The 15,390-nt window shown below is 53.6% G+C and overlaps 2 protein-coding genes across 3 annotated transcripts; one reads left to right on the top strand and one right to left on the bottom strand.

Moving 5' to 3' along the window:
- The first annotated feature begins 3,775 nt into the window (after window positions 1–3,775).
- MARCHF9 (membrane associated ring-CH-type finger 9) lies at window positions 3,776–7,769 on the top strand. Of its 2 annotated transcripts, XM_054718407.1 has the most exons (5): window positions 3,776–4,615; window positions 5,628–5,783; window positions 6,436–6,628; window positions 6,889–6,962; window positions 7,152–7,769. In XM_054718407.1, the coding sequence occupies exons 1-5, from the start codon at window positions 4,259–4,261 to the stop codon at window positions 7,221–7,223; spliced, it is 852 nt and encodes a 283-aa protein (XP_054574382.1). In that variant the 5' UTR covers window positions 3,776–4,258; the 3' UTR covers window positions 7,224–7,769. The 2 variants fall into 2 exon arrangements, with proteins under 2 accessions (XP_054574382.1, XP_008147019.2); XM_008148797.3 differs by having other exon boundaries at window positions 6,889–7,769.
- Window positions 7,770–10,833: 3,064 nt separating this feature from the next.
- Window positions 10,834–15,329, bottom strand: LOC103292480 (25-hydroxyvitamin D-1 alpha hydroxylase, mitochondrial). The gene is made up of 9 exons (XM_054718406.1): window positions 15,135–15,329; window positions 14,360–14,550; window positions 13,701–13,903; window positions 13,396–13,596; window positions 13,138–13,310; window positions 12,768–12,940; window positions 12,489–12,567; window positions 12,009–12,206; window positions 10,834–11,703 (listed from the first exon to the last, which is right to left on the bottom strand). Exons 1-9 carry the CDS (start codon window positions 15,327–15,329, stop codon window positions 11,590–11,592), a joined length of 1,527 nt encoding a protein of 508 aa, XP_054574381.1. The 3' UTR covers window positions 10,834–11,589.
- Between the last annotated feature and the right edge of the window lie 61 nt (window positions 15,330–15,390).

Below are 15,390 nucleotides of genomic sequence, written 5' to 3'. Positions count from 1 at the left end.
GGCCTTCTCCAGCCTCACTCCTCGTTTCTCTATGTGGGGGAGGGGCGCGGGTGTCGGGGGACAGGAGGTGGAGCGGTGGCCTTTCTGCTCCACTGCCATGGGAAAACGAGTTCTCACTTGTGTCTTTGTTTCATTCACTCATTCATTCAACAAGTTTTTACTGAGTGCTTGCTTCCCGTGTGGATGTGGGGTTGTTTTTGGGTCTGTTTGTTTTTTGGTGTCTCAGTCACAAGCCCTTTTAAGTAGTGATAAGACTATCTGTAAAGCCCTAGCAGGTTTGGCTCAGTGGATAGAGCGTTGGCCTGCACACTGAAGAGTCCCAGGTTTGATTCCCGCCAAGGGACTGTGCTCGATCCCCAGTGGGGGGTGTGCGGGAGCATCATTGATGTTTCTATCTCTCTCTTCCTTCCTCTCTGAAATCAAAAAATAAAAATATATATATATATATATATATATATATATATATATATATTTTAAAAGACTATCTGTAAAGATGTAGCCAACAGGGTGCACACAAAATAGGGAGTAGACCAGGCGTCCTCAAACTACGGCCCGCGGGCCACATGCGGTTGTTTCTGCCGTTTTGTTTTTTTGCTTCAAAATAAGATATGTGCAGTGTGCATACAAATTTGTTCATAGTTTTTTTTAAACTATAATCCGGCCCTCCAACTGTCTGAGGGACAGTGAACTGGCCTCCTGTTTAAAAAGCTTGAGCACCCCTGGAGTAGACAGTGCCAATGTGAGGGCAAAACTAGGATTAAAGGATTAATGAAAGGCAGATTAATCCAATAGGAAGACGGGCAATACCCTTCCCTCTTCCCAATTTCCACCCCTTCCTAGGACCACCACATGCCTTCTGGCAGAGTTTTCAATGATTGGGAGATAAGTTATTTTCAGCACTAACATATATGATATATGTGTGTATGTGTATGATATATGTCATACATAGAAAAATGTGAGTGAGCATGTGCAGTAAGTTACCACAGCCACTACCCCAGACCATCACATTACATGAGAATGACTTGTACTCTTCTGCAAACCTTGTGACTCATTATATGGCATTATTGTGCTCTTTTCCTCCAGTGCAAATTTTCTTTTTTTTTAAATATATTTTATTGATTTTTTACAGAGAGGAAGGGAGAAGGACAGAGAGAAACATCGATGAGAGAGAAACATCGATCAGCTGCCTCCTGCACACCCCCCACTGGGGATGTGCCCGCAACCAATGTACATGCCCTTGACCAGAATCAAACCTGGGACCCTTCAGTCCGCAGGCTGACGCTCTATCCACGGAGCCAAACCGGTTTCGGCCTCCAGTGCAAATTTTCTTAGCCCTTGCCCCTGCCCCGAACACAAACCTTTCCCAAATGGCCTCTGCTCACAGATACAGAGAAGTAGACAAGGGGCAGGTTTCTCTCTGGCTTTCCAGGTTTTACTGGCTCCAACTTCTTTATCTCCCAACCCTTTGCGGGGATGGGAGTAAGGGAAGGAAGGAATCAGTGTCTCATTTGTGACAACTTGTCTAAAATCTGAAACCAGCCCTGGCCAGTGTAGCTCAGTCGATTGGGCACCCTCCCTGCACAGAAAGGTTGCTGGTTGATTCCAGGTCAGGTAGGGCACATGCCCAGGTTGGTGCGGGCTTGATCCCCAGTAGGGGGCGTGCAGGAGGTAGCCAATCTATGTTAAACTCTCATGCTGATGTTTCTCTCTTCTCCCTTCCTCTCTAAAATTAATAAACTAGTCTTTAAAAATAAAATAAAATCTGAAACCATTTTATTACTCTATTTCTCATTCCTTCTACCCTAACTTCTATTCCCTTTAACCATGTGGCTGAGGATGTAAGAGTTCAGGCTTGAGAAGAATATAAAGCATGCTCCAGGGCAAAACGGAGGGTGTGTCAGTAGAGATTCTCCCTCTGCTTTCTGATAGTAACTCTGAGCCCTTGCTGGTAAGGGCCGCTGGGACTAGTAAGAAAAACCTCAAGCCCTGGCAGGATAGCTCAATTGGTTAGAGCCGTGGTCGGCAAACTGCGGCTCGCGAGCCACATGCGGCTCTTTGGCCCCTTGAGTGTGGCTCTTCCACAAAATACCATGGCCTGGGCGAGTCTATTTTGAAGAAGTGGCGTTAGAAGAAGTTTAAGTTTAAAAAACTTGGCTCTCAAAAGAAATTTTAATCGTTGTACTGTTGATATTTGGCTCTGTTGACTAATGAGTTTGCCGACCACTGGGTTAGAGCCTTTCCTGATACAACAAGGTTGTGGTTTGGATCCCCGGTAAGGGAACATATAAGAATCAACCAATGAATGCATAAATAAGTGGAACAACAAATTGATGTCTCTCTCTCATCAATAATTTTTTTTTTTTAAGAAAAACCTCAAGGTCTGAACTGGCTATGGGGCTTGTGAGGTGAAGGTTTCATTGGCTATCTTGTTAGAATTGGTTGGTTTGTAAGCCTTCAGAAATGCTAACTGAATGTGAGTGTGTCAAACTTTCTACCCTAGCAGAGTCCATCTCAGCCTCGCCTTCCACATAAGCCCACCACAGCTCACTGTCTTTAGAAGTCACACACACACACACACACACACACACACACACACACACAGCCAACAGTGTGGTGATAGCCAGAGGGAAAGGCGGGTGGGAATAGGTGGAGGTGGGCAAAGTAGGCATAAATGGAGACTGAAAGAGACTTTGCTTTGGGCAATGGGCACATGATGCGGTGTGCAGATGATGTTTTGTTGAGTTGTACACTTAAAACCTGAATGGTTTTGTGAACCAATATCACCCCCGTAAATTAAATTTAAAAAGAAGTCATCCTCTATGTTGGCTTGGGTTCCAGCCCTTTTCTGATTCATTCATCCATCCATCCATCCATCCATCCAATGCATTTGAATGTTTCATAAGAGCATTACTCTCCTCAGTCACTTTCTACCGAGGAGCCTCAGTTTGGCAGTCTGTCCCTGGTTCCATACCCTCCCTTCCGTTAATTACTCTCTTACTAATTAATTTTTTCGCAATGTGTTTGACCCAATGGGCTCCTCTGGAATCCCTTTTCCCTCAGCGTTGTAAAAGGGAGGAGAGGGAGGTTGTAAGTGTAAAGCAGACCTAGTAAGGGGGTAGAACTGGTTCTCAGGGTCAAGGCCCCCATATAAGCAAAGAGCTGTGTGTGTGTGTGTGTGTGTGTGTGTGTGTGTGTGTGTGTGTGTGTGGTGGTAAGGGAAGGAGAAAGCCAGAAAAGACACTCTTATCCCTTTAGCACTCCTATCTCCCTTGTTCACTCACCTACCTCACACATTACAATCACACATTTCGTTTCTCATGCAACTGGATTCCATCCATTACACCCTCACCTCTTTCACAGTCCCATCTCATGCACACTTTTCAGTCCATTGTGTAAAAGTGTTTATTGCTTGAGTCTCTCTCTTGCTCACTTACCTCCCTCAGACCGTAGACCCCTTGCATAGCCTCTTCTCTGCACACTCCCATTTTGCACAAGCCTCTCCCTCTCTGGTGCACCTGCGTCTTTGAGCACCCACTCCCCTTCCACCCTCACCCGTTCACACACCTATTCTCCTACCAGTGTGCACACTCTCCTTTCCCGGACACTCCCCTCCTTCCATCCTCCCCTGGGCTGCACCCCCACCCCCCCCCCCCCCGCCTCTAGGGACACCTGCTCTCGCCGGGCAGGGCGGGGATGCGCAGCCGCGGCCACTTCTCCTCTCCCCCTCCCCGCCCCTCCCTCCATCCCTCACCGGCTCCCCGGCTCCCGCCCCGCCCGCCCCTCCCGCCCGCCGCTCCGGGGGTGGGGGGGTCTCCGCCGCCGCCGCCGCCGGAAGGAGCCGCCATTTGCCACCGCCGAGCGCACGGGCCGAGCCGAGACGGAGCCGGGAGCCGAAGCGGGACTGGGGCCGGGAACACGGCGATGGGGGGCGGCTCCGCCGCAGGAGGATCCGGGCGCGTAATCCCGGGGGCCCGGCCCGCTCCGGACCCAGACCCGCGGGGCGCGGCACCCTGAGCCCCCTCCCCGCCCACCGCCCGGGCCATGGCCGCCCGCCCCGCCGCCCCCGGGCCGCCCGCCCTCCCGGCGCCGCCAGCCCCGAAGCCCCGGCGGTGGCGGCCGTGAACGGCGCTCCCAGGCCCCGAGGACCCCGGCGGGGCTGGGCTCCCCGGCGCGCGCCCCCTCTCCGGCCTTGCCCTCTCCCTTCCCCCGCCGCCCGGAGCCCCCTGCGCGCCGCCCCCCGCCCCCCGGCGCCCGGACGATGCTCAAGTCGCGGCTCCGCATGTTCCTGAACGAGCTGAAGCTGCTGGTGCTGACGGGCGGGGGGCGGCCCCGCGCCGAGCCGCAGCCCCGGGGGGGCGGGGGGGGCGGCTGCGGCTGGGCGCCCTTCGCCGGCTGCGCGGCCCGGGACGGCGGGGACGGCGACGAGGAGGAGTACTACGGGTCGGGGCCGCGCGCGCGGGGCCTGGCCGGCGACAAGGAGCCGCGGGCCGGACCCCCGCCGCCGCCGGCGCCGCCGCCGCCCCCGGGCGCGCTGGACGCCCTGTCGCTCAGCAGCAGCCTGGACAGCGGACTGCGGACCCCCCAGTGCCGGATCTGCTTCCAGGGCCCCGAGCAGGTCAGGCCCGGGCACTCGCTGGGCGGGGCCGGGCGGGGTGGGGGCGCCCACCTGGGGCGCCCGGGGAGACCGCGAACGGGGGGCGGGGCCTGGGAGGCTGGGCGGGACCCGGAACCGGGGTGGGAATAGGGTGAGGTTGGGGGGCTGGCTGGAGACGCCCAGAGCGTCTGTTTGAGGTGGAGGGGCATCAGGGGTCCCCAGGAAGGGGTGGGTCTTTCTCCTGGCCAGGCTCAAAATCCCTCCCCCATGAGCGGGGACTGCCTTTCTCCCCCATCCTCTCCCCCTGGGGTCTTTGCAGGCTGAGGAGGTGGGCCGAGGAGAGTGCTCGTTTCCACCTTGAAGGGAGGGGCCCAGCGGCGCCCTTGCCTCCTTCAGTATTTCTCTCCGTGGGGCACTTTTCTTCACTTCCCGTGCTACAACTTTCCATCTCATTCCAAAGAGTAGTCTTTGTTTAAACGTTATGGACAAAGTTGTCTCGGGATAGTGCTGGCGATGTCTCTATGCGGTGAGACATTATTCCTGGATTAAAAGGGAACACCTTCTACTCCCACCCCCCAGAATTTCTTCTCCCTTTTGTTGCTTGTAAACAGAGGACGTAACCCAGCCCAGTCTGCGCCACACCTGTGAAATACTTTACAGTGATGGAGCAGGGGAGGAAGGCAGGGCTCTGAAGCTCTAACCCTAACCCTTCAGATCCTAAGGGGTAGCCTTCCAGTTGGAACTCCTTAAAGACCACCCTCTCCAAATTCTAGGAAAAGAGAAGACCCACTTCCCCACCTCCGCTCCAGTCCCTTTTCATCCTCATCTATTTGGTCAGGGAAGTTTACCTTGAGCTCTAACTTCTTTCTTTGTCCTGCAGCCTTGGCCTCTTGCCCTGTTTGGGGTGAAAGGCCTGAGCTTTTCTAAGGTGGGAGAGTGACTGACCTGGACAGGAGGTTTTCCTCTCCCAGAGCGGAGAGAAGCGGGTCCCGGTGGTGATAGCTGACAGGGACTCTCGTCACTCTTCCTCCAGGGGGAGCTCCTGAGCCCCTGCCGCTGTGACGGCTCCGTGCGCTGCACGCACCAGCCCTGCCTCATCCGCTGGATTAGCGAGAGGGGCTCCTGGAGCTGTGAGCTCTGCTACTTCAAGTATCAGGTCCTGGCGATCAGCACCAAGAACCCACTGCAGGTGAGGTGCAAGGAGAGGACTCTCGGATTGGAGTGAGGGCCTTGCAGCATTCAGAGTCGGGAACCCTCCGGGGAGTCTATTTCATCCATTTATTTTCCCCTCCCCACAATCTCCTGTCTTCCTGTAAATCCTCCCCTTCTTCATTTATTTACAAAGACGTTATTCAGTGCCACCTTTATTCCAGGCACTGTTCTAGGCACTGGGACAACAAAAAAGGAAAAGATAATAATATCAATGATGATAGCAAGTACGTAGTGTTTTCTTTGTGTCAGGCTCTTGGTGTGTATTAACTTTTAATCATCATCATAATCCTATTAGTTATATACCATTATTATCCTCATCCTAAAGATTGATGCACAAAGAGATTTGAAAACTTGCCCAAGGTTACTCAGCCAGGAAGTGATGGCGTTAGAATTTGGAACTCAAACCTAGATGGTCTGGCTTCAGAGCACTTGCCTGATCCTGCCTTTCTACACTAAGACAGACACATGGTTTCAAACAACTTGAGCAAGGCCACAGTCTAGGTTTGATCGGGGCACAGAGGAGACAGATGTTAATCCTGCCGGAAGGGTTTCAGGAAGGCTCCTGGAGCATCCTGCTTTTCAGGGCTAACCATCACCTGTGACTTTTTGGAACCCTTTCTCCCACACAGTGGCAAGCCATCTCCCTGACAGTCATTGAGAAGGTCCAGATTGCGGCCATAGTTCTGGGCTCTCTCTTCCTCGTCGCCAGCATCTCCTGGCTCATCTGGTCCTCACTCAGCCCTTCAGCCAAGTGGCAACGACAGGATCTGCTATTTCAGATCTGCTACGGCATGTATGGCTTCATGGATGTCGTCTGCATAGGTGAGGGCACCTCTTTCCCTTTACCCTGAGGAGCAACTTCCTCTAACTCATACACTTAACTTTCCCTCCCCATTCCTTCAGCTTTATGGCCACATTTTCTACCATTGAGAGCCTTCAGGGCTATCTTGGTGCCCCTCCCTTCCCAGCTTCTCCAGGTCTTTTGCAACCCTGTCTCCTCACTCTGGAAAATGCTTGCTTAAGCACCTCTGGCCTGGGTCTGGGCAGCAGTTGACCCTGGATATCTTATCCCTCTTGCTTAGGACTCATTGTCCACGAAGGCTCCTCTGTCTACCGCATCTTCAAACGCTGGCAGGCAGTGAACCAGCAGTGGAAGGTACTGAACTATGACAAGACCAAGGACATAGGAGGAGATGCAGGGGGAGGGACGGCAGGGAAGCCGGGCCCCAGGACCTCACGGACGAGCCCTCCCTCTGGGGCCACCAGCCGCCCCCCGGCTGCCCAGCGCATGCGGACGCTCTTGCCTCAGCGCTGTGGTTACACAATCCTGCACCTCCTTGGACAGCTTCGGCCACCAGATGCGCGTTCCAGTTCCCATTCCGGCCGAGAGGTTGTCATGAGGGTCACCACAGTCTGAACTGAACTCCAGGAGCTGGGATCTTGAGTCAGTGCATCGGCCAGAGATGAGCTGTCATGGCTGCTGGAGGTACCGCCTGGACCAGATGTTTGGGGCACACTGCTCCCACCACTGAGGATCTCTGTGGGCAGCCTCAAGCTGGAGACATTGTCTGGCTTCTGCCCACTGGGTAGAGACACTTGGATGACATTCCAACCCCCACTGACAATTCCCCACACTCATCCTGGGGCAGCCAGTGGGCAAGTGGGGAGAACAGCTTTTCTTCCCCAGAGAACCGTCCTTACCTCAGCTCCTAGGGCCTCCAGCCCCTCAGCTCTACCATGGTGACTTGGTGAGGGGGAACCAATGCCAGAAGAAAGGGGCTGTAGCCCCCGCCCCCCATTCCCCACCCCATGGCCACAGGGCAGCTGGCAATAAGACTAGTATACATTGACCTCCCGTTCCCTGCATGAGGGCGGGGGGACTTCCCCTGCTCTGCCCCCCATTGCATGGGGGGAGGGCATAAAGAATCATTTATATGCACATGGAGACTCCTTTCTCATCTGGGGCTTCTCTGGAGGGTCGGGAGGTGTGGGGAGGTTTCTCTGCAGAGGTTACAAATCCCAATGCAGCAGTGGGTTCTGAGTTGGAGGTGTAACTCCCACTTGCTGGTGAATAATTCATGTTGGCTGCTAGATGGCAATGCTCAGAGGTATCTAAAGGGTGGACCTACCACGTCCAAGTTTGTGATTTACAAAAAAATCTCTCCACTGTGGTTTTCCTGTCTACCTCATAGGGTTGGAATGAGGATAAAGAAGGGGCAGGTTGCGCCCATCCGGCATGGCTCAGTGGTTGAGCATCGACCTATGAACCAGGAGGTCACGGTTCGATTCCCGGTCAGGGCATGTGCCCAGGTTGCTGACTCGATCCCCAGTGTGGGGCTTTCAGAAGGCAGCTGATCAATGATTCTCTCTCATCATTGATGTTTCTATCTCTCTCTTCCTCTCCCTCTCTGAAATAAATAAAAATATATTTAAAAAAAGAAGAAGAAGGGACAGGTTGAATGCCATTGCAAAGAAAATCAATTATGGCATAAAAAGATTTATACTGTAGATGATGGTCCATTTATTTCAAATAGTAGCTGATTAACAACTTTCAAAATGTGTTTTTTATCTGGAGTTGCACAGAGCCTTGGAAATGTGTGTAGAGTGTCATAGATATGTAAATATGAGGGAAACTAGACATTGCAAATGTGAAGGATGGTGGTTATTTGTAAGAACGAGAGCTCCTCCAACGCCCTAAACATGGGGTCAGAGAAAGGCCGGAGCTCTCCTTCTTGCTCTGGGGATCATTTGGATTCTTAGTCCTTCTCAGGTACTGTGCTCACCTGGAGAAGTGGTGTGAAGTGAATTTGGACTTATTTGGAGTGAGATGGACAGAATCCTTCCATGATATGAGTCTCCAGCTTATAGGTCTGATCCTGGTGTGTCTCAGCTAGTGGTATTAACTGGAAGTATTGTGCTTGGAGACAGCAGTGTAGAGGGCAGTTGTCTATAGAGAAAATTTGGGAAGGACTGGCTAAAATGTGGATCAGCCTGAAGCCTCAGCCCTTTCTCCTGAGTTCTTGGAGCTGTGTATTATATGAATGATGGTATCTTTTAAGTGAACTACTCATCAGCAATTAAATTAATTACTTCACACTTTGCTAAAGTCAGATCCAGAGGCCTTTCCTATTATTAGTCCTTCTCTCAGAGAAGGTCTGCTCTATATGCTCCCTGGGGATGTTTTGGGGAAAATGCTTATCTGCTAAAGGTCACATATCCTTGCCGGGGATTGGCTGTCTCCTACCGGTCTCTAAAAGGGGTCTTCGCTGCTGTCCATGGTGCTAGCACCCAGCCTTGCCTGGAGGTATAGATACCAAAGTCACCTGGACATGTGGGAAGTGTATCACCTCCAGGAATCAATGTGGAGAGGGAACTGAGGCTGAGCCATATCCCGCTCTCCCAGCCTCCCATCCCCCACTTTCCAGTGGAAAATTGTTTCTCCAGAGAAGTAACCCTCCACATTCCCTACTTGGGCAGACGGAAGAGCCAGACTTTACTGATTTGCTATTCACCGGATAGCTGGTGGGGACCAGCTATCAGATGGGAGACAGCAAATCAGAGTGACTAACTAGTGCCTATCATGGCAGATAGGGTTCAGGTAGGTATCACACAGTTGGGGTTTCCTGTGCCAAGCCCGGGCTGCCCCCGTGATGGCCCACATGGAAATTTAAAACCAAGATCATAGGCACACAAACACACTGTCTCCATTTGGACTCTGGGTCCTAAAACCAGGCCAAGTGAGACAGTATAATCCTCTTCCTTTCAGTACCATTAGATGTCCTGGTATTGAGTTGGGACCAGCAATCAGTACTGTCCCCTATCCTTCCCTTTTCTAACTTAAAGAGAATCTTATCCAGAAAAGGGGTCATAGAAGCTGTTGCCCTCCTCAAGTGAGTAGTCCAACTTGCCCAATGGGGAGCGTGGGTGTCAGAGCCTGCGTCACTAAGTTCAGGGGAAAAGGTCTGAGAGGAATTGGGGCTTTATTCTTTCAAAGCTCAAGTCTGCTAAAAATCAGGTCACTTAAGTTTGGGTTGAGTTCAGTGATAGGGGGATGGGGATGGGGATCGAGTGTAGTACAGGAGTTAAGAGAAGGTACATAAACCTTGGTATCTGTACAGAGCCTTGGGTACAACCTGCCCCTCTGTAGATTTTATATAGATAGATACTCCCCAGAAGGCTTGGTGGCTAATGAAGTTTCTGTGGTCAGGGAGCCATGTCTAGGGCAGGGGGCTGAGGTGGTGGGGAGGAGGAGGAAGTGTGAAGTGAAATCTCCATCTACATCTAGCTAATTGGAATGGGGTGGGGAGGGAGCAGGAGGAAGGGGGACAAGTCCTGACATGGGGAGGGTAATCTGGGCTACCCTCAGAGGGAGCTGTGGGGAGTGTGCTGAGTGATTTATTTATATGGAAGATGAGTTAATCTGTGTACATCACAAGGGGAGGACTGTGCCCAACTTCTGGGGGGCCAGAGAGTGCTGACCCAGGGAAACAGGCTCCCTCTGCCCAGCCCCTTTCTGCCTTGGTGCCCCGGGGCTTCTGGCCACCCCCACACTGAGCTTCCATCCTGTCTGACTTCATTTCTCTGACTGTATTCCTGTCTTTCTCCAAAGCAAAAGACCTTGGAGCAATTTTTCCAGAGAGGTGAGAGTGGCCATTCTAGGATGTCCTTCAGTTCAGGTTCCATAAACATTTCTACCAAAGAGTCAGCGGCCTCTGGTCATCTCTGCAAATCCCTAGCTCCCGACCCTTTTTTACAGCTAGCCCTTGTGGTGACTTTTCACCACCACCCTCGTACTCTCTTCCAGGGAGCCAGACTTGGCTGTTCCCACTCCAGACAGAAACGTGTCTGGGTTTGTGATGCAAACCCCTCTTCCAGGTGTCTGGACCTCCCATGCTATGGGGTCAATCCCAGGGCCTGAGAAACCAAGGTCAGGGATTTGGGTGAGGGTCTTGCCTCCAGGTCTTATAGGAAGTGAGAGTGGGAGAGAAATAAGTAAAAAGTCAAGGAGGGAACATTCTTTTTTTTATTTTATTTAAAAACTATGAATAGTTAAAAATATCAATATGTAAAAGGAAGGCATATACAGGGATAGGTGCAGAGATGTCTCTGGGAACTAAGTCAAGCCAACTTAATAGTGACCATAGAGGCAAGGATAGTTTTTAAAAAATCATAAACCAGGCAAGGGCAGACTCGCCTTTCTAGAGGCAAGGTGAGGAAGGAACGGGGTAGGCAGAGCCTGGTAAGCTGCTCCCCCCTTCTGCCACGTGGTCCAGATTCGTCTGAGAATTTGTGTGTCACCCAGGGACAGGCCCTGGCAGGGGTATAAAAACTGAATAAGGCCTCATCCTTCCTCTCAAAGAGCTCACATGCAAGGAAGGCCAGGTGCAGACCAGATGCACAATTACTTAGCTCATGTCCTGCAAAGAGCTTAGTCAGCAGCATCAGTGAACACTGTGGAGCCCCCAAAGGGCGGTGGTGGAATTCTTCCTCAGGTCACCCAGCATTACTAGTTAAAAGTCTGAGTTGGCCCTTGAAGGATGCATATGATATGATCAGGAAAAGGGCTGAGCAGGCAGAGGGGCTATGGTTTTCTCCGGGCCTGCTGGGTCAGGCCAAATGCATACTTCACACCTTGGCCAGGACTGCCTCAAACCCTTTGCTATGATCATTCTGACTAGTGTGATGAGACAGACAGGTCTCAGGGGAAATACACATCTCTTGGTCTTGTGCCTAATAAACCCCTATGATGAGAGAAAAGGTGATAACAGCCTCCTCCCACAGGACTATCTGTCCACAAACTGTAGGTTGATGCTCCTCTCAGGTACCAGGACAGTCCGGGTCATGGGTCTGATTGGGGCAGCGCCTGGCTCAGGCTGTACCTCAAAGTGAGTCAAGATCTGAAAAGTGAGGAAGAAAGCTATCATTATGGGAGGAGTCTACAATGGTGGGCTGTTTTGGTCATGGGCATTATTTGTGTTAGAATGGTCAAGGTTGGTAGTGAACTTCTTGGTTAATCAGGATAAGGGAACTATGGTAGGGAAATAGATAGTCCACATACCCTCACTCACTTTCCAGGACTATAATGAGATTGACGCATTTAAAACATTAAGTCTTCAATGTTTTCTTATGCTTGTCAGGAGAAGAGCTCCCAGCTTTAGAGGGTTAGGGTCTCTCTCGTCTGGAGAAGGTCTAGATCACTCACCTGGGCCAAAGCCATTTGCAGCTCAAGCTCTGCCAGGCGTCTCCCCATGCAGCTGCGCTTGCCGAAGCCAAAGGGAAGACAGGCAAATGGGTGGGGGGCTGGGCCTTCCCCCAGCCAGCGCGCTGGGCGAAAAGTATTTGGCTCTGGGAACTGGGCAGGGTCCCTTGAAGTGGCGTAATGACACAGAGTGACCAGCGTCTGGTGAGGGAGGAACACAAGCTTGTCGGTTCGGGCCCAGGAATGCAAGGAGGGACATGGGGAAAAGGCCATATGGACTCAGATGAAGGCAGGCTCTGGTAGGTGATGGGGAAATTTTCTGTGGCTGCTTTTGAAATGATTTCTCCACTGCCCCATTAGGTCCCAGAGAGAAGCATTTAGGCCAAGGGGAGGGTTTGAGGGGCTTATGGAGAGTTGAGAATGGGATCAGGGCCAGGATAGCGAGGGATGGCTTAGCAAAATGGACCCATAGGCTCTACTCACATTTCTGGGGATGATATAATCACCTACACGAATGTCTTTATCTGGAACGCGGGAATTTCCAGGTACTACGGGGTACAGTCTGGGTGGCAGAGCACAAGGAGAGACAAGAAGGTGAGGCTGGGGCCATTAGCCTCCCTCTCATGCCAGCAACTTCCAAACCCATTCTCGGTCAGGAGTAGAGTACCATTTTCCTCCGCGTTCTCCCTGCTCCCGTCTACTATCTACTTTCCCAGCCCTTCCCCAGCATTTTCTGCAGCTCCTTCTCTCCTTCCCCCTCACCTTAGCACTTCCTTGAGGACAGCCTTCAGCAGGGGCAGCTGGGACAGAACAGTGGCTGAGGAGTGGGCATTGGACCCCTTGCTCAAGGCAGCTGTGATCTCGGAGTGGAGAGCCGTCTGGACTTCCGGATGCCGAGAGAGTTCATATAAAGCCCAGGAGAGCGTGTTGGACACCTGAGGGGATAGGTGAGAGCATTGGAGGCAGTAAGAGCGGAAACCAGTATAGGGAGCAGAATATGACGCTGTCTGGAGTCCAGGGAGTGCTAACCCAAGCTGTTCTAGAGGGCCATAGCGAATCCTCTGCAGCCGGATTGAGACTGGGGAGGCTAAGCTCCCAAAGTGGGGCCCACAATGTGGAGGGAGAACGCTACCGTGTCCACTCCGGCCAGTAGCAGCTCCGTCACATTCCCCAGGATGGACGGGGCAGGCAACTCTTCCTGGAACAGGAAGTAGGTCAGGTGCGCCCCAGATTCCATGTCCTCCTCAGGCCTTCCCTGGCTCCTCTTGGCTACCTCGGCCTCTCGCCGCTCCACGTGCTTCTGGGCTGCGCGGGGAGAAGGCGCAGGGATGCCTCACTACCCCTGGACGGCTTTATGTCCTCCCATCCCCACTTCATGTCTGTGCCTCACCAAATGCAAACATCTGGTCCCAGTCTTGGCAGAGGCGGCCCCAGGGTCCCGGCACGAGGCGGTGCAGCCAGTTGGGCATCGCCATGGTCAACAGTGTGGACACAAACACAGATCCCACTGCACGGATGAAGGTCTCGGTGTCTGGAGGCACTTCTGTCTCCAGGCAGCCCAGGCGCGAACCCAGCAGCACAGCTGCTATGCCTGGCCGGGAGGGGGCGCTGTCAGGACACGGGGCGACCCCCACCTCCGCCCCGCACCCTTCGGGGGGTGCCTCCTAAGCTGGCCACAGCTGTCTTTGTACTCACCTTCTAGTCCAAACTTGTAAAACTCTCCGGCTACGTCACGAACCAGGGCGGGCGACCCAGTACCACGTCCCCGTTGGCGCCGCAGTCGCCGCACAAGGTCAAGGACCACGTCGTCCAGGGTCCTGGCGTAGCGGGCAGCGGCTTGAGGCCGAAGGAGGAGCGGGGCCAGGAGGCTGCGGAGCCTCTGCCATTCTTCGCCTTCCCTGTAGGGGTGCGGAGAGGGGGCGCATCGGGGCAGATGTGGAGGCCGTTCAGCGCGGCTGCCTGCGGTTGAGGAGCGTGTTCCGCTCGGGTGGCTAGGAGCGGGATTGCGTCTGCTTCTCATCCCCTTTCCTCCTTACTCATTTCCTGCCCCGGAGGGGCCTGGATTCCTGGGTAACCTGAGTCACAGAATCTCAAACTACATCTGGATCCTGGTACCCTAGCCCCTTTGGCCGGTACCCAGGATTCTGCTCTCAGAAAGATAAGGACCTAGCGGAGGGGAGTGTGGGACGAGGGCCGGGCTCTACCTGAGCTCGAGAAACAGACTGTGGTGAAAACCCCTATTTGGCAGAGTCTGGGGGAAACGGCCGTCCCTCCTCCACACCCGACTGTCTCCAGAGCCTCCACAGGAGAGGGGAGCAGTAGGGCTTCAGGGCTTTGGGCCAGAGGGGACTCACGCAGTGAGCAGTCCGCAAGCCCGCTGGCGCTGGCGCCGGTGCTCAGCCCACGGTGAGAAGCTGCAGCGCTCGGGCCTGGGCCCCTCCTGTCGCAGCAGCTGCTCGATGAGCGTAGGGGCCGCCACGTACACCGTGCGCACCTTCCCGAAGCTGGCCAACCACACGGGACCGAAGCGTGCAGCGCCCTGCACCTGGGAGAACGGCGCGGCGACACCGGAGACATGGGCAAAGGGACTCCCAGCCTGGCCCGTGCCCACGCCAAGCGGCTGGGCTTTGGAAGGGGGAGCTCCCAGCTGGCACATGGACCTAATGCTAAAAAACCCTCCTCCTCTTCCCCCACTTCCCATCCCTAGAAAGTTTGAGTGTGACGGGCAAAGCGGAAGAATTTTGCTTAGACATTCAGGACCGTTCTTGGGTCACCTTGGCCAAGCCAAGGTGGAAAAATCCCTAAAGGTTCACACGTGGACTCTCCATTTCAGGACGAGAGCCCAAAGCATAGGAGCCCGACACGCTGAATGCCCGGGTAAGATCCTGTGCGTTTCTGCCTCCTGCCCACTTGTCCTGGACCTACCGACTTCCAGACTTCCGCTCTGCGAGAAGGCGCTTTTTGAATGCTAGGTGTCGGGATGGACTCCGTGCTGCTTGAGCCAAAGCCCCAAACCCCAACTTGTCTTTCTATAATTTATGTGCATCCGTTCTCACTGGCCTTCCCTCCTACGGTCTGCACTAGTCTGTTTCCCCAGCACTGAGTCCCAGGTACAGAGTCCCAATCTACCTGCAGCTCGTGTAGGCGCGACAGCCCTCCCTTGCAGAAAAGTTCGGCAAGAAAACCCGGCGTGGAGGGGCCTGGGATGTCTGCCAAGCTCCGAGGCGCTGAGCCAGAGCCTCTGGAGCCCGGTGAGGCACCCAGCTCAGAAACACAGCGGACACGATGCAACACCCTGGAGGCGAGCTTGAGGGTCTGGGTCATGGTCTGGTTCGGGGAAATACAGCACTTCCGAGCATCTTGCCGGCGCCCCTATTTAACCCTT

This window comes from Eptesicus fuscus, chromosome 7 (assembly GCF_027574615.1).
Source record: "Eptesicus fuscus isolate TK198812 chromosome 7, DD_ASM_mEF_20220401, whole genome shotgun sequence".
NCBI lineage: Eukaryota > Metazoa > Chordata > Mammalia > Chiroptera > Vespertilionidae > Eptesicus > Eptesicus fuscus.
Note: the sequence above shows the minus strand (reverse complement) of the source record. Positions and strands in the feature narration are given on the sequence as shown.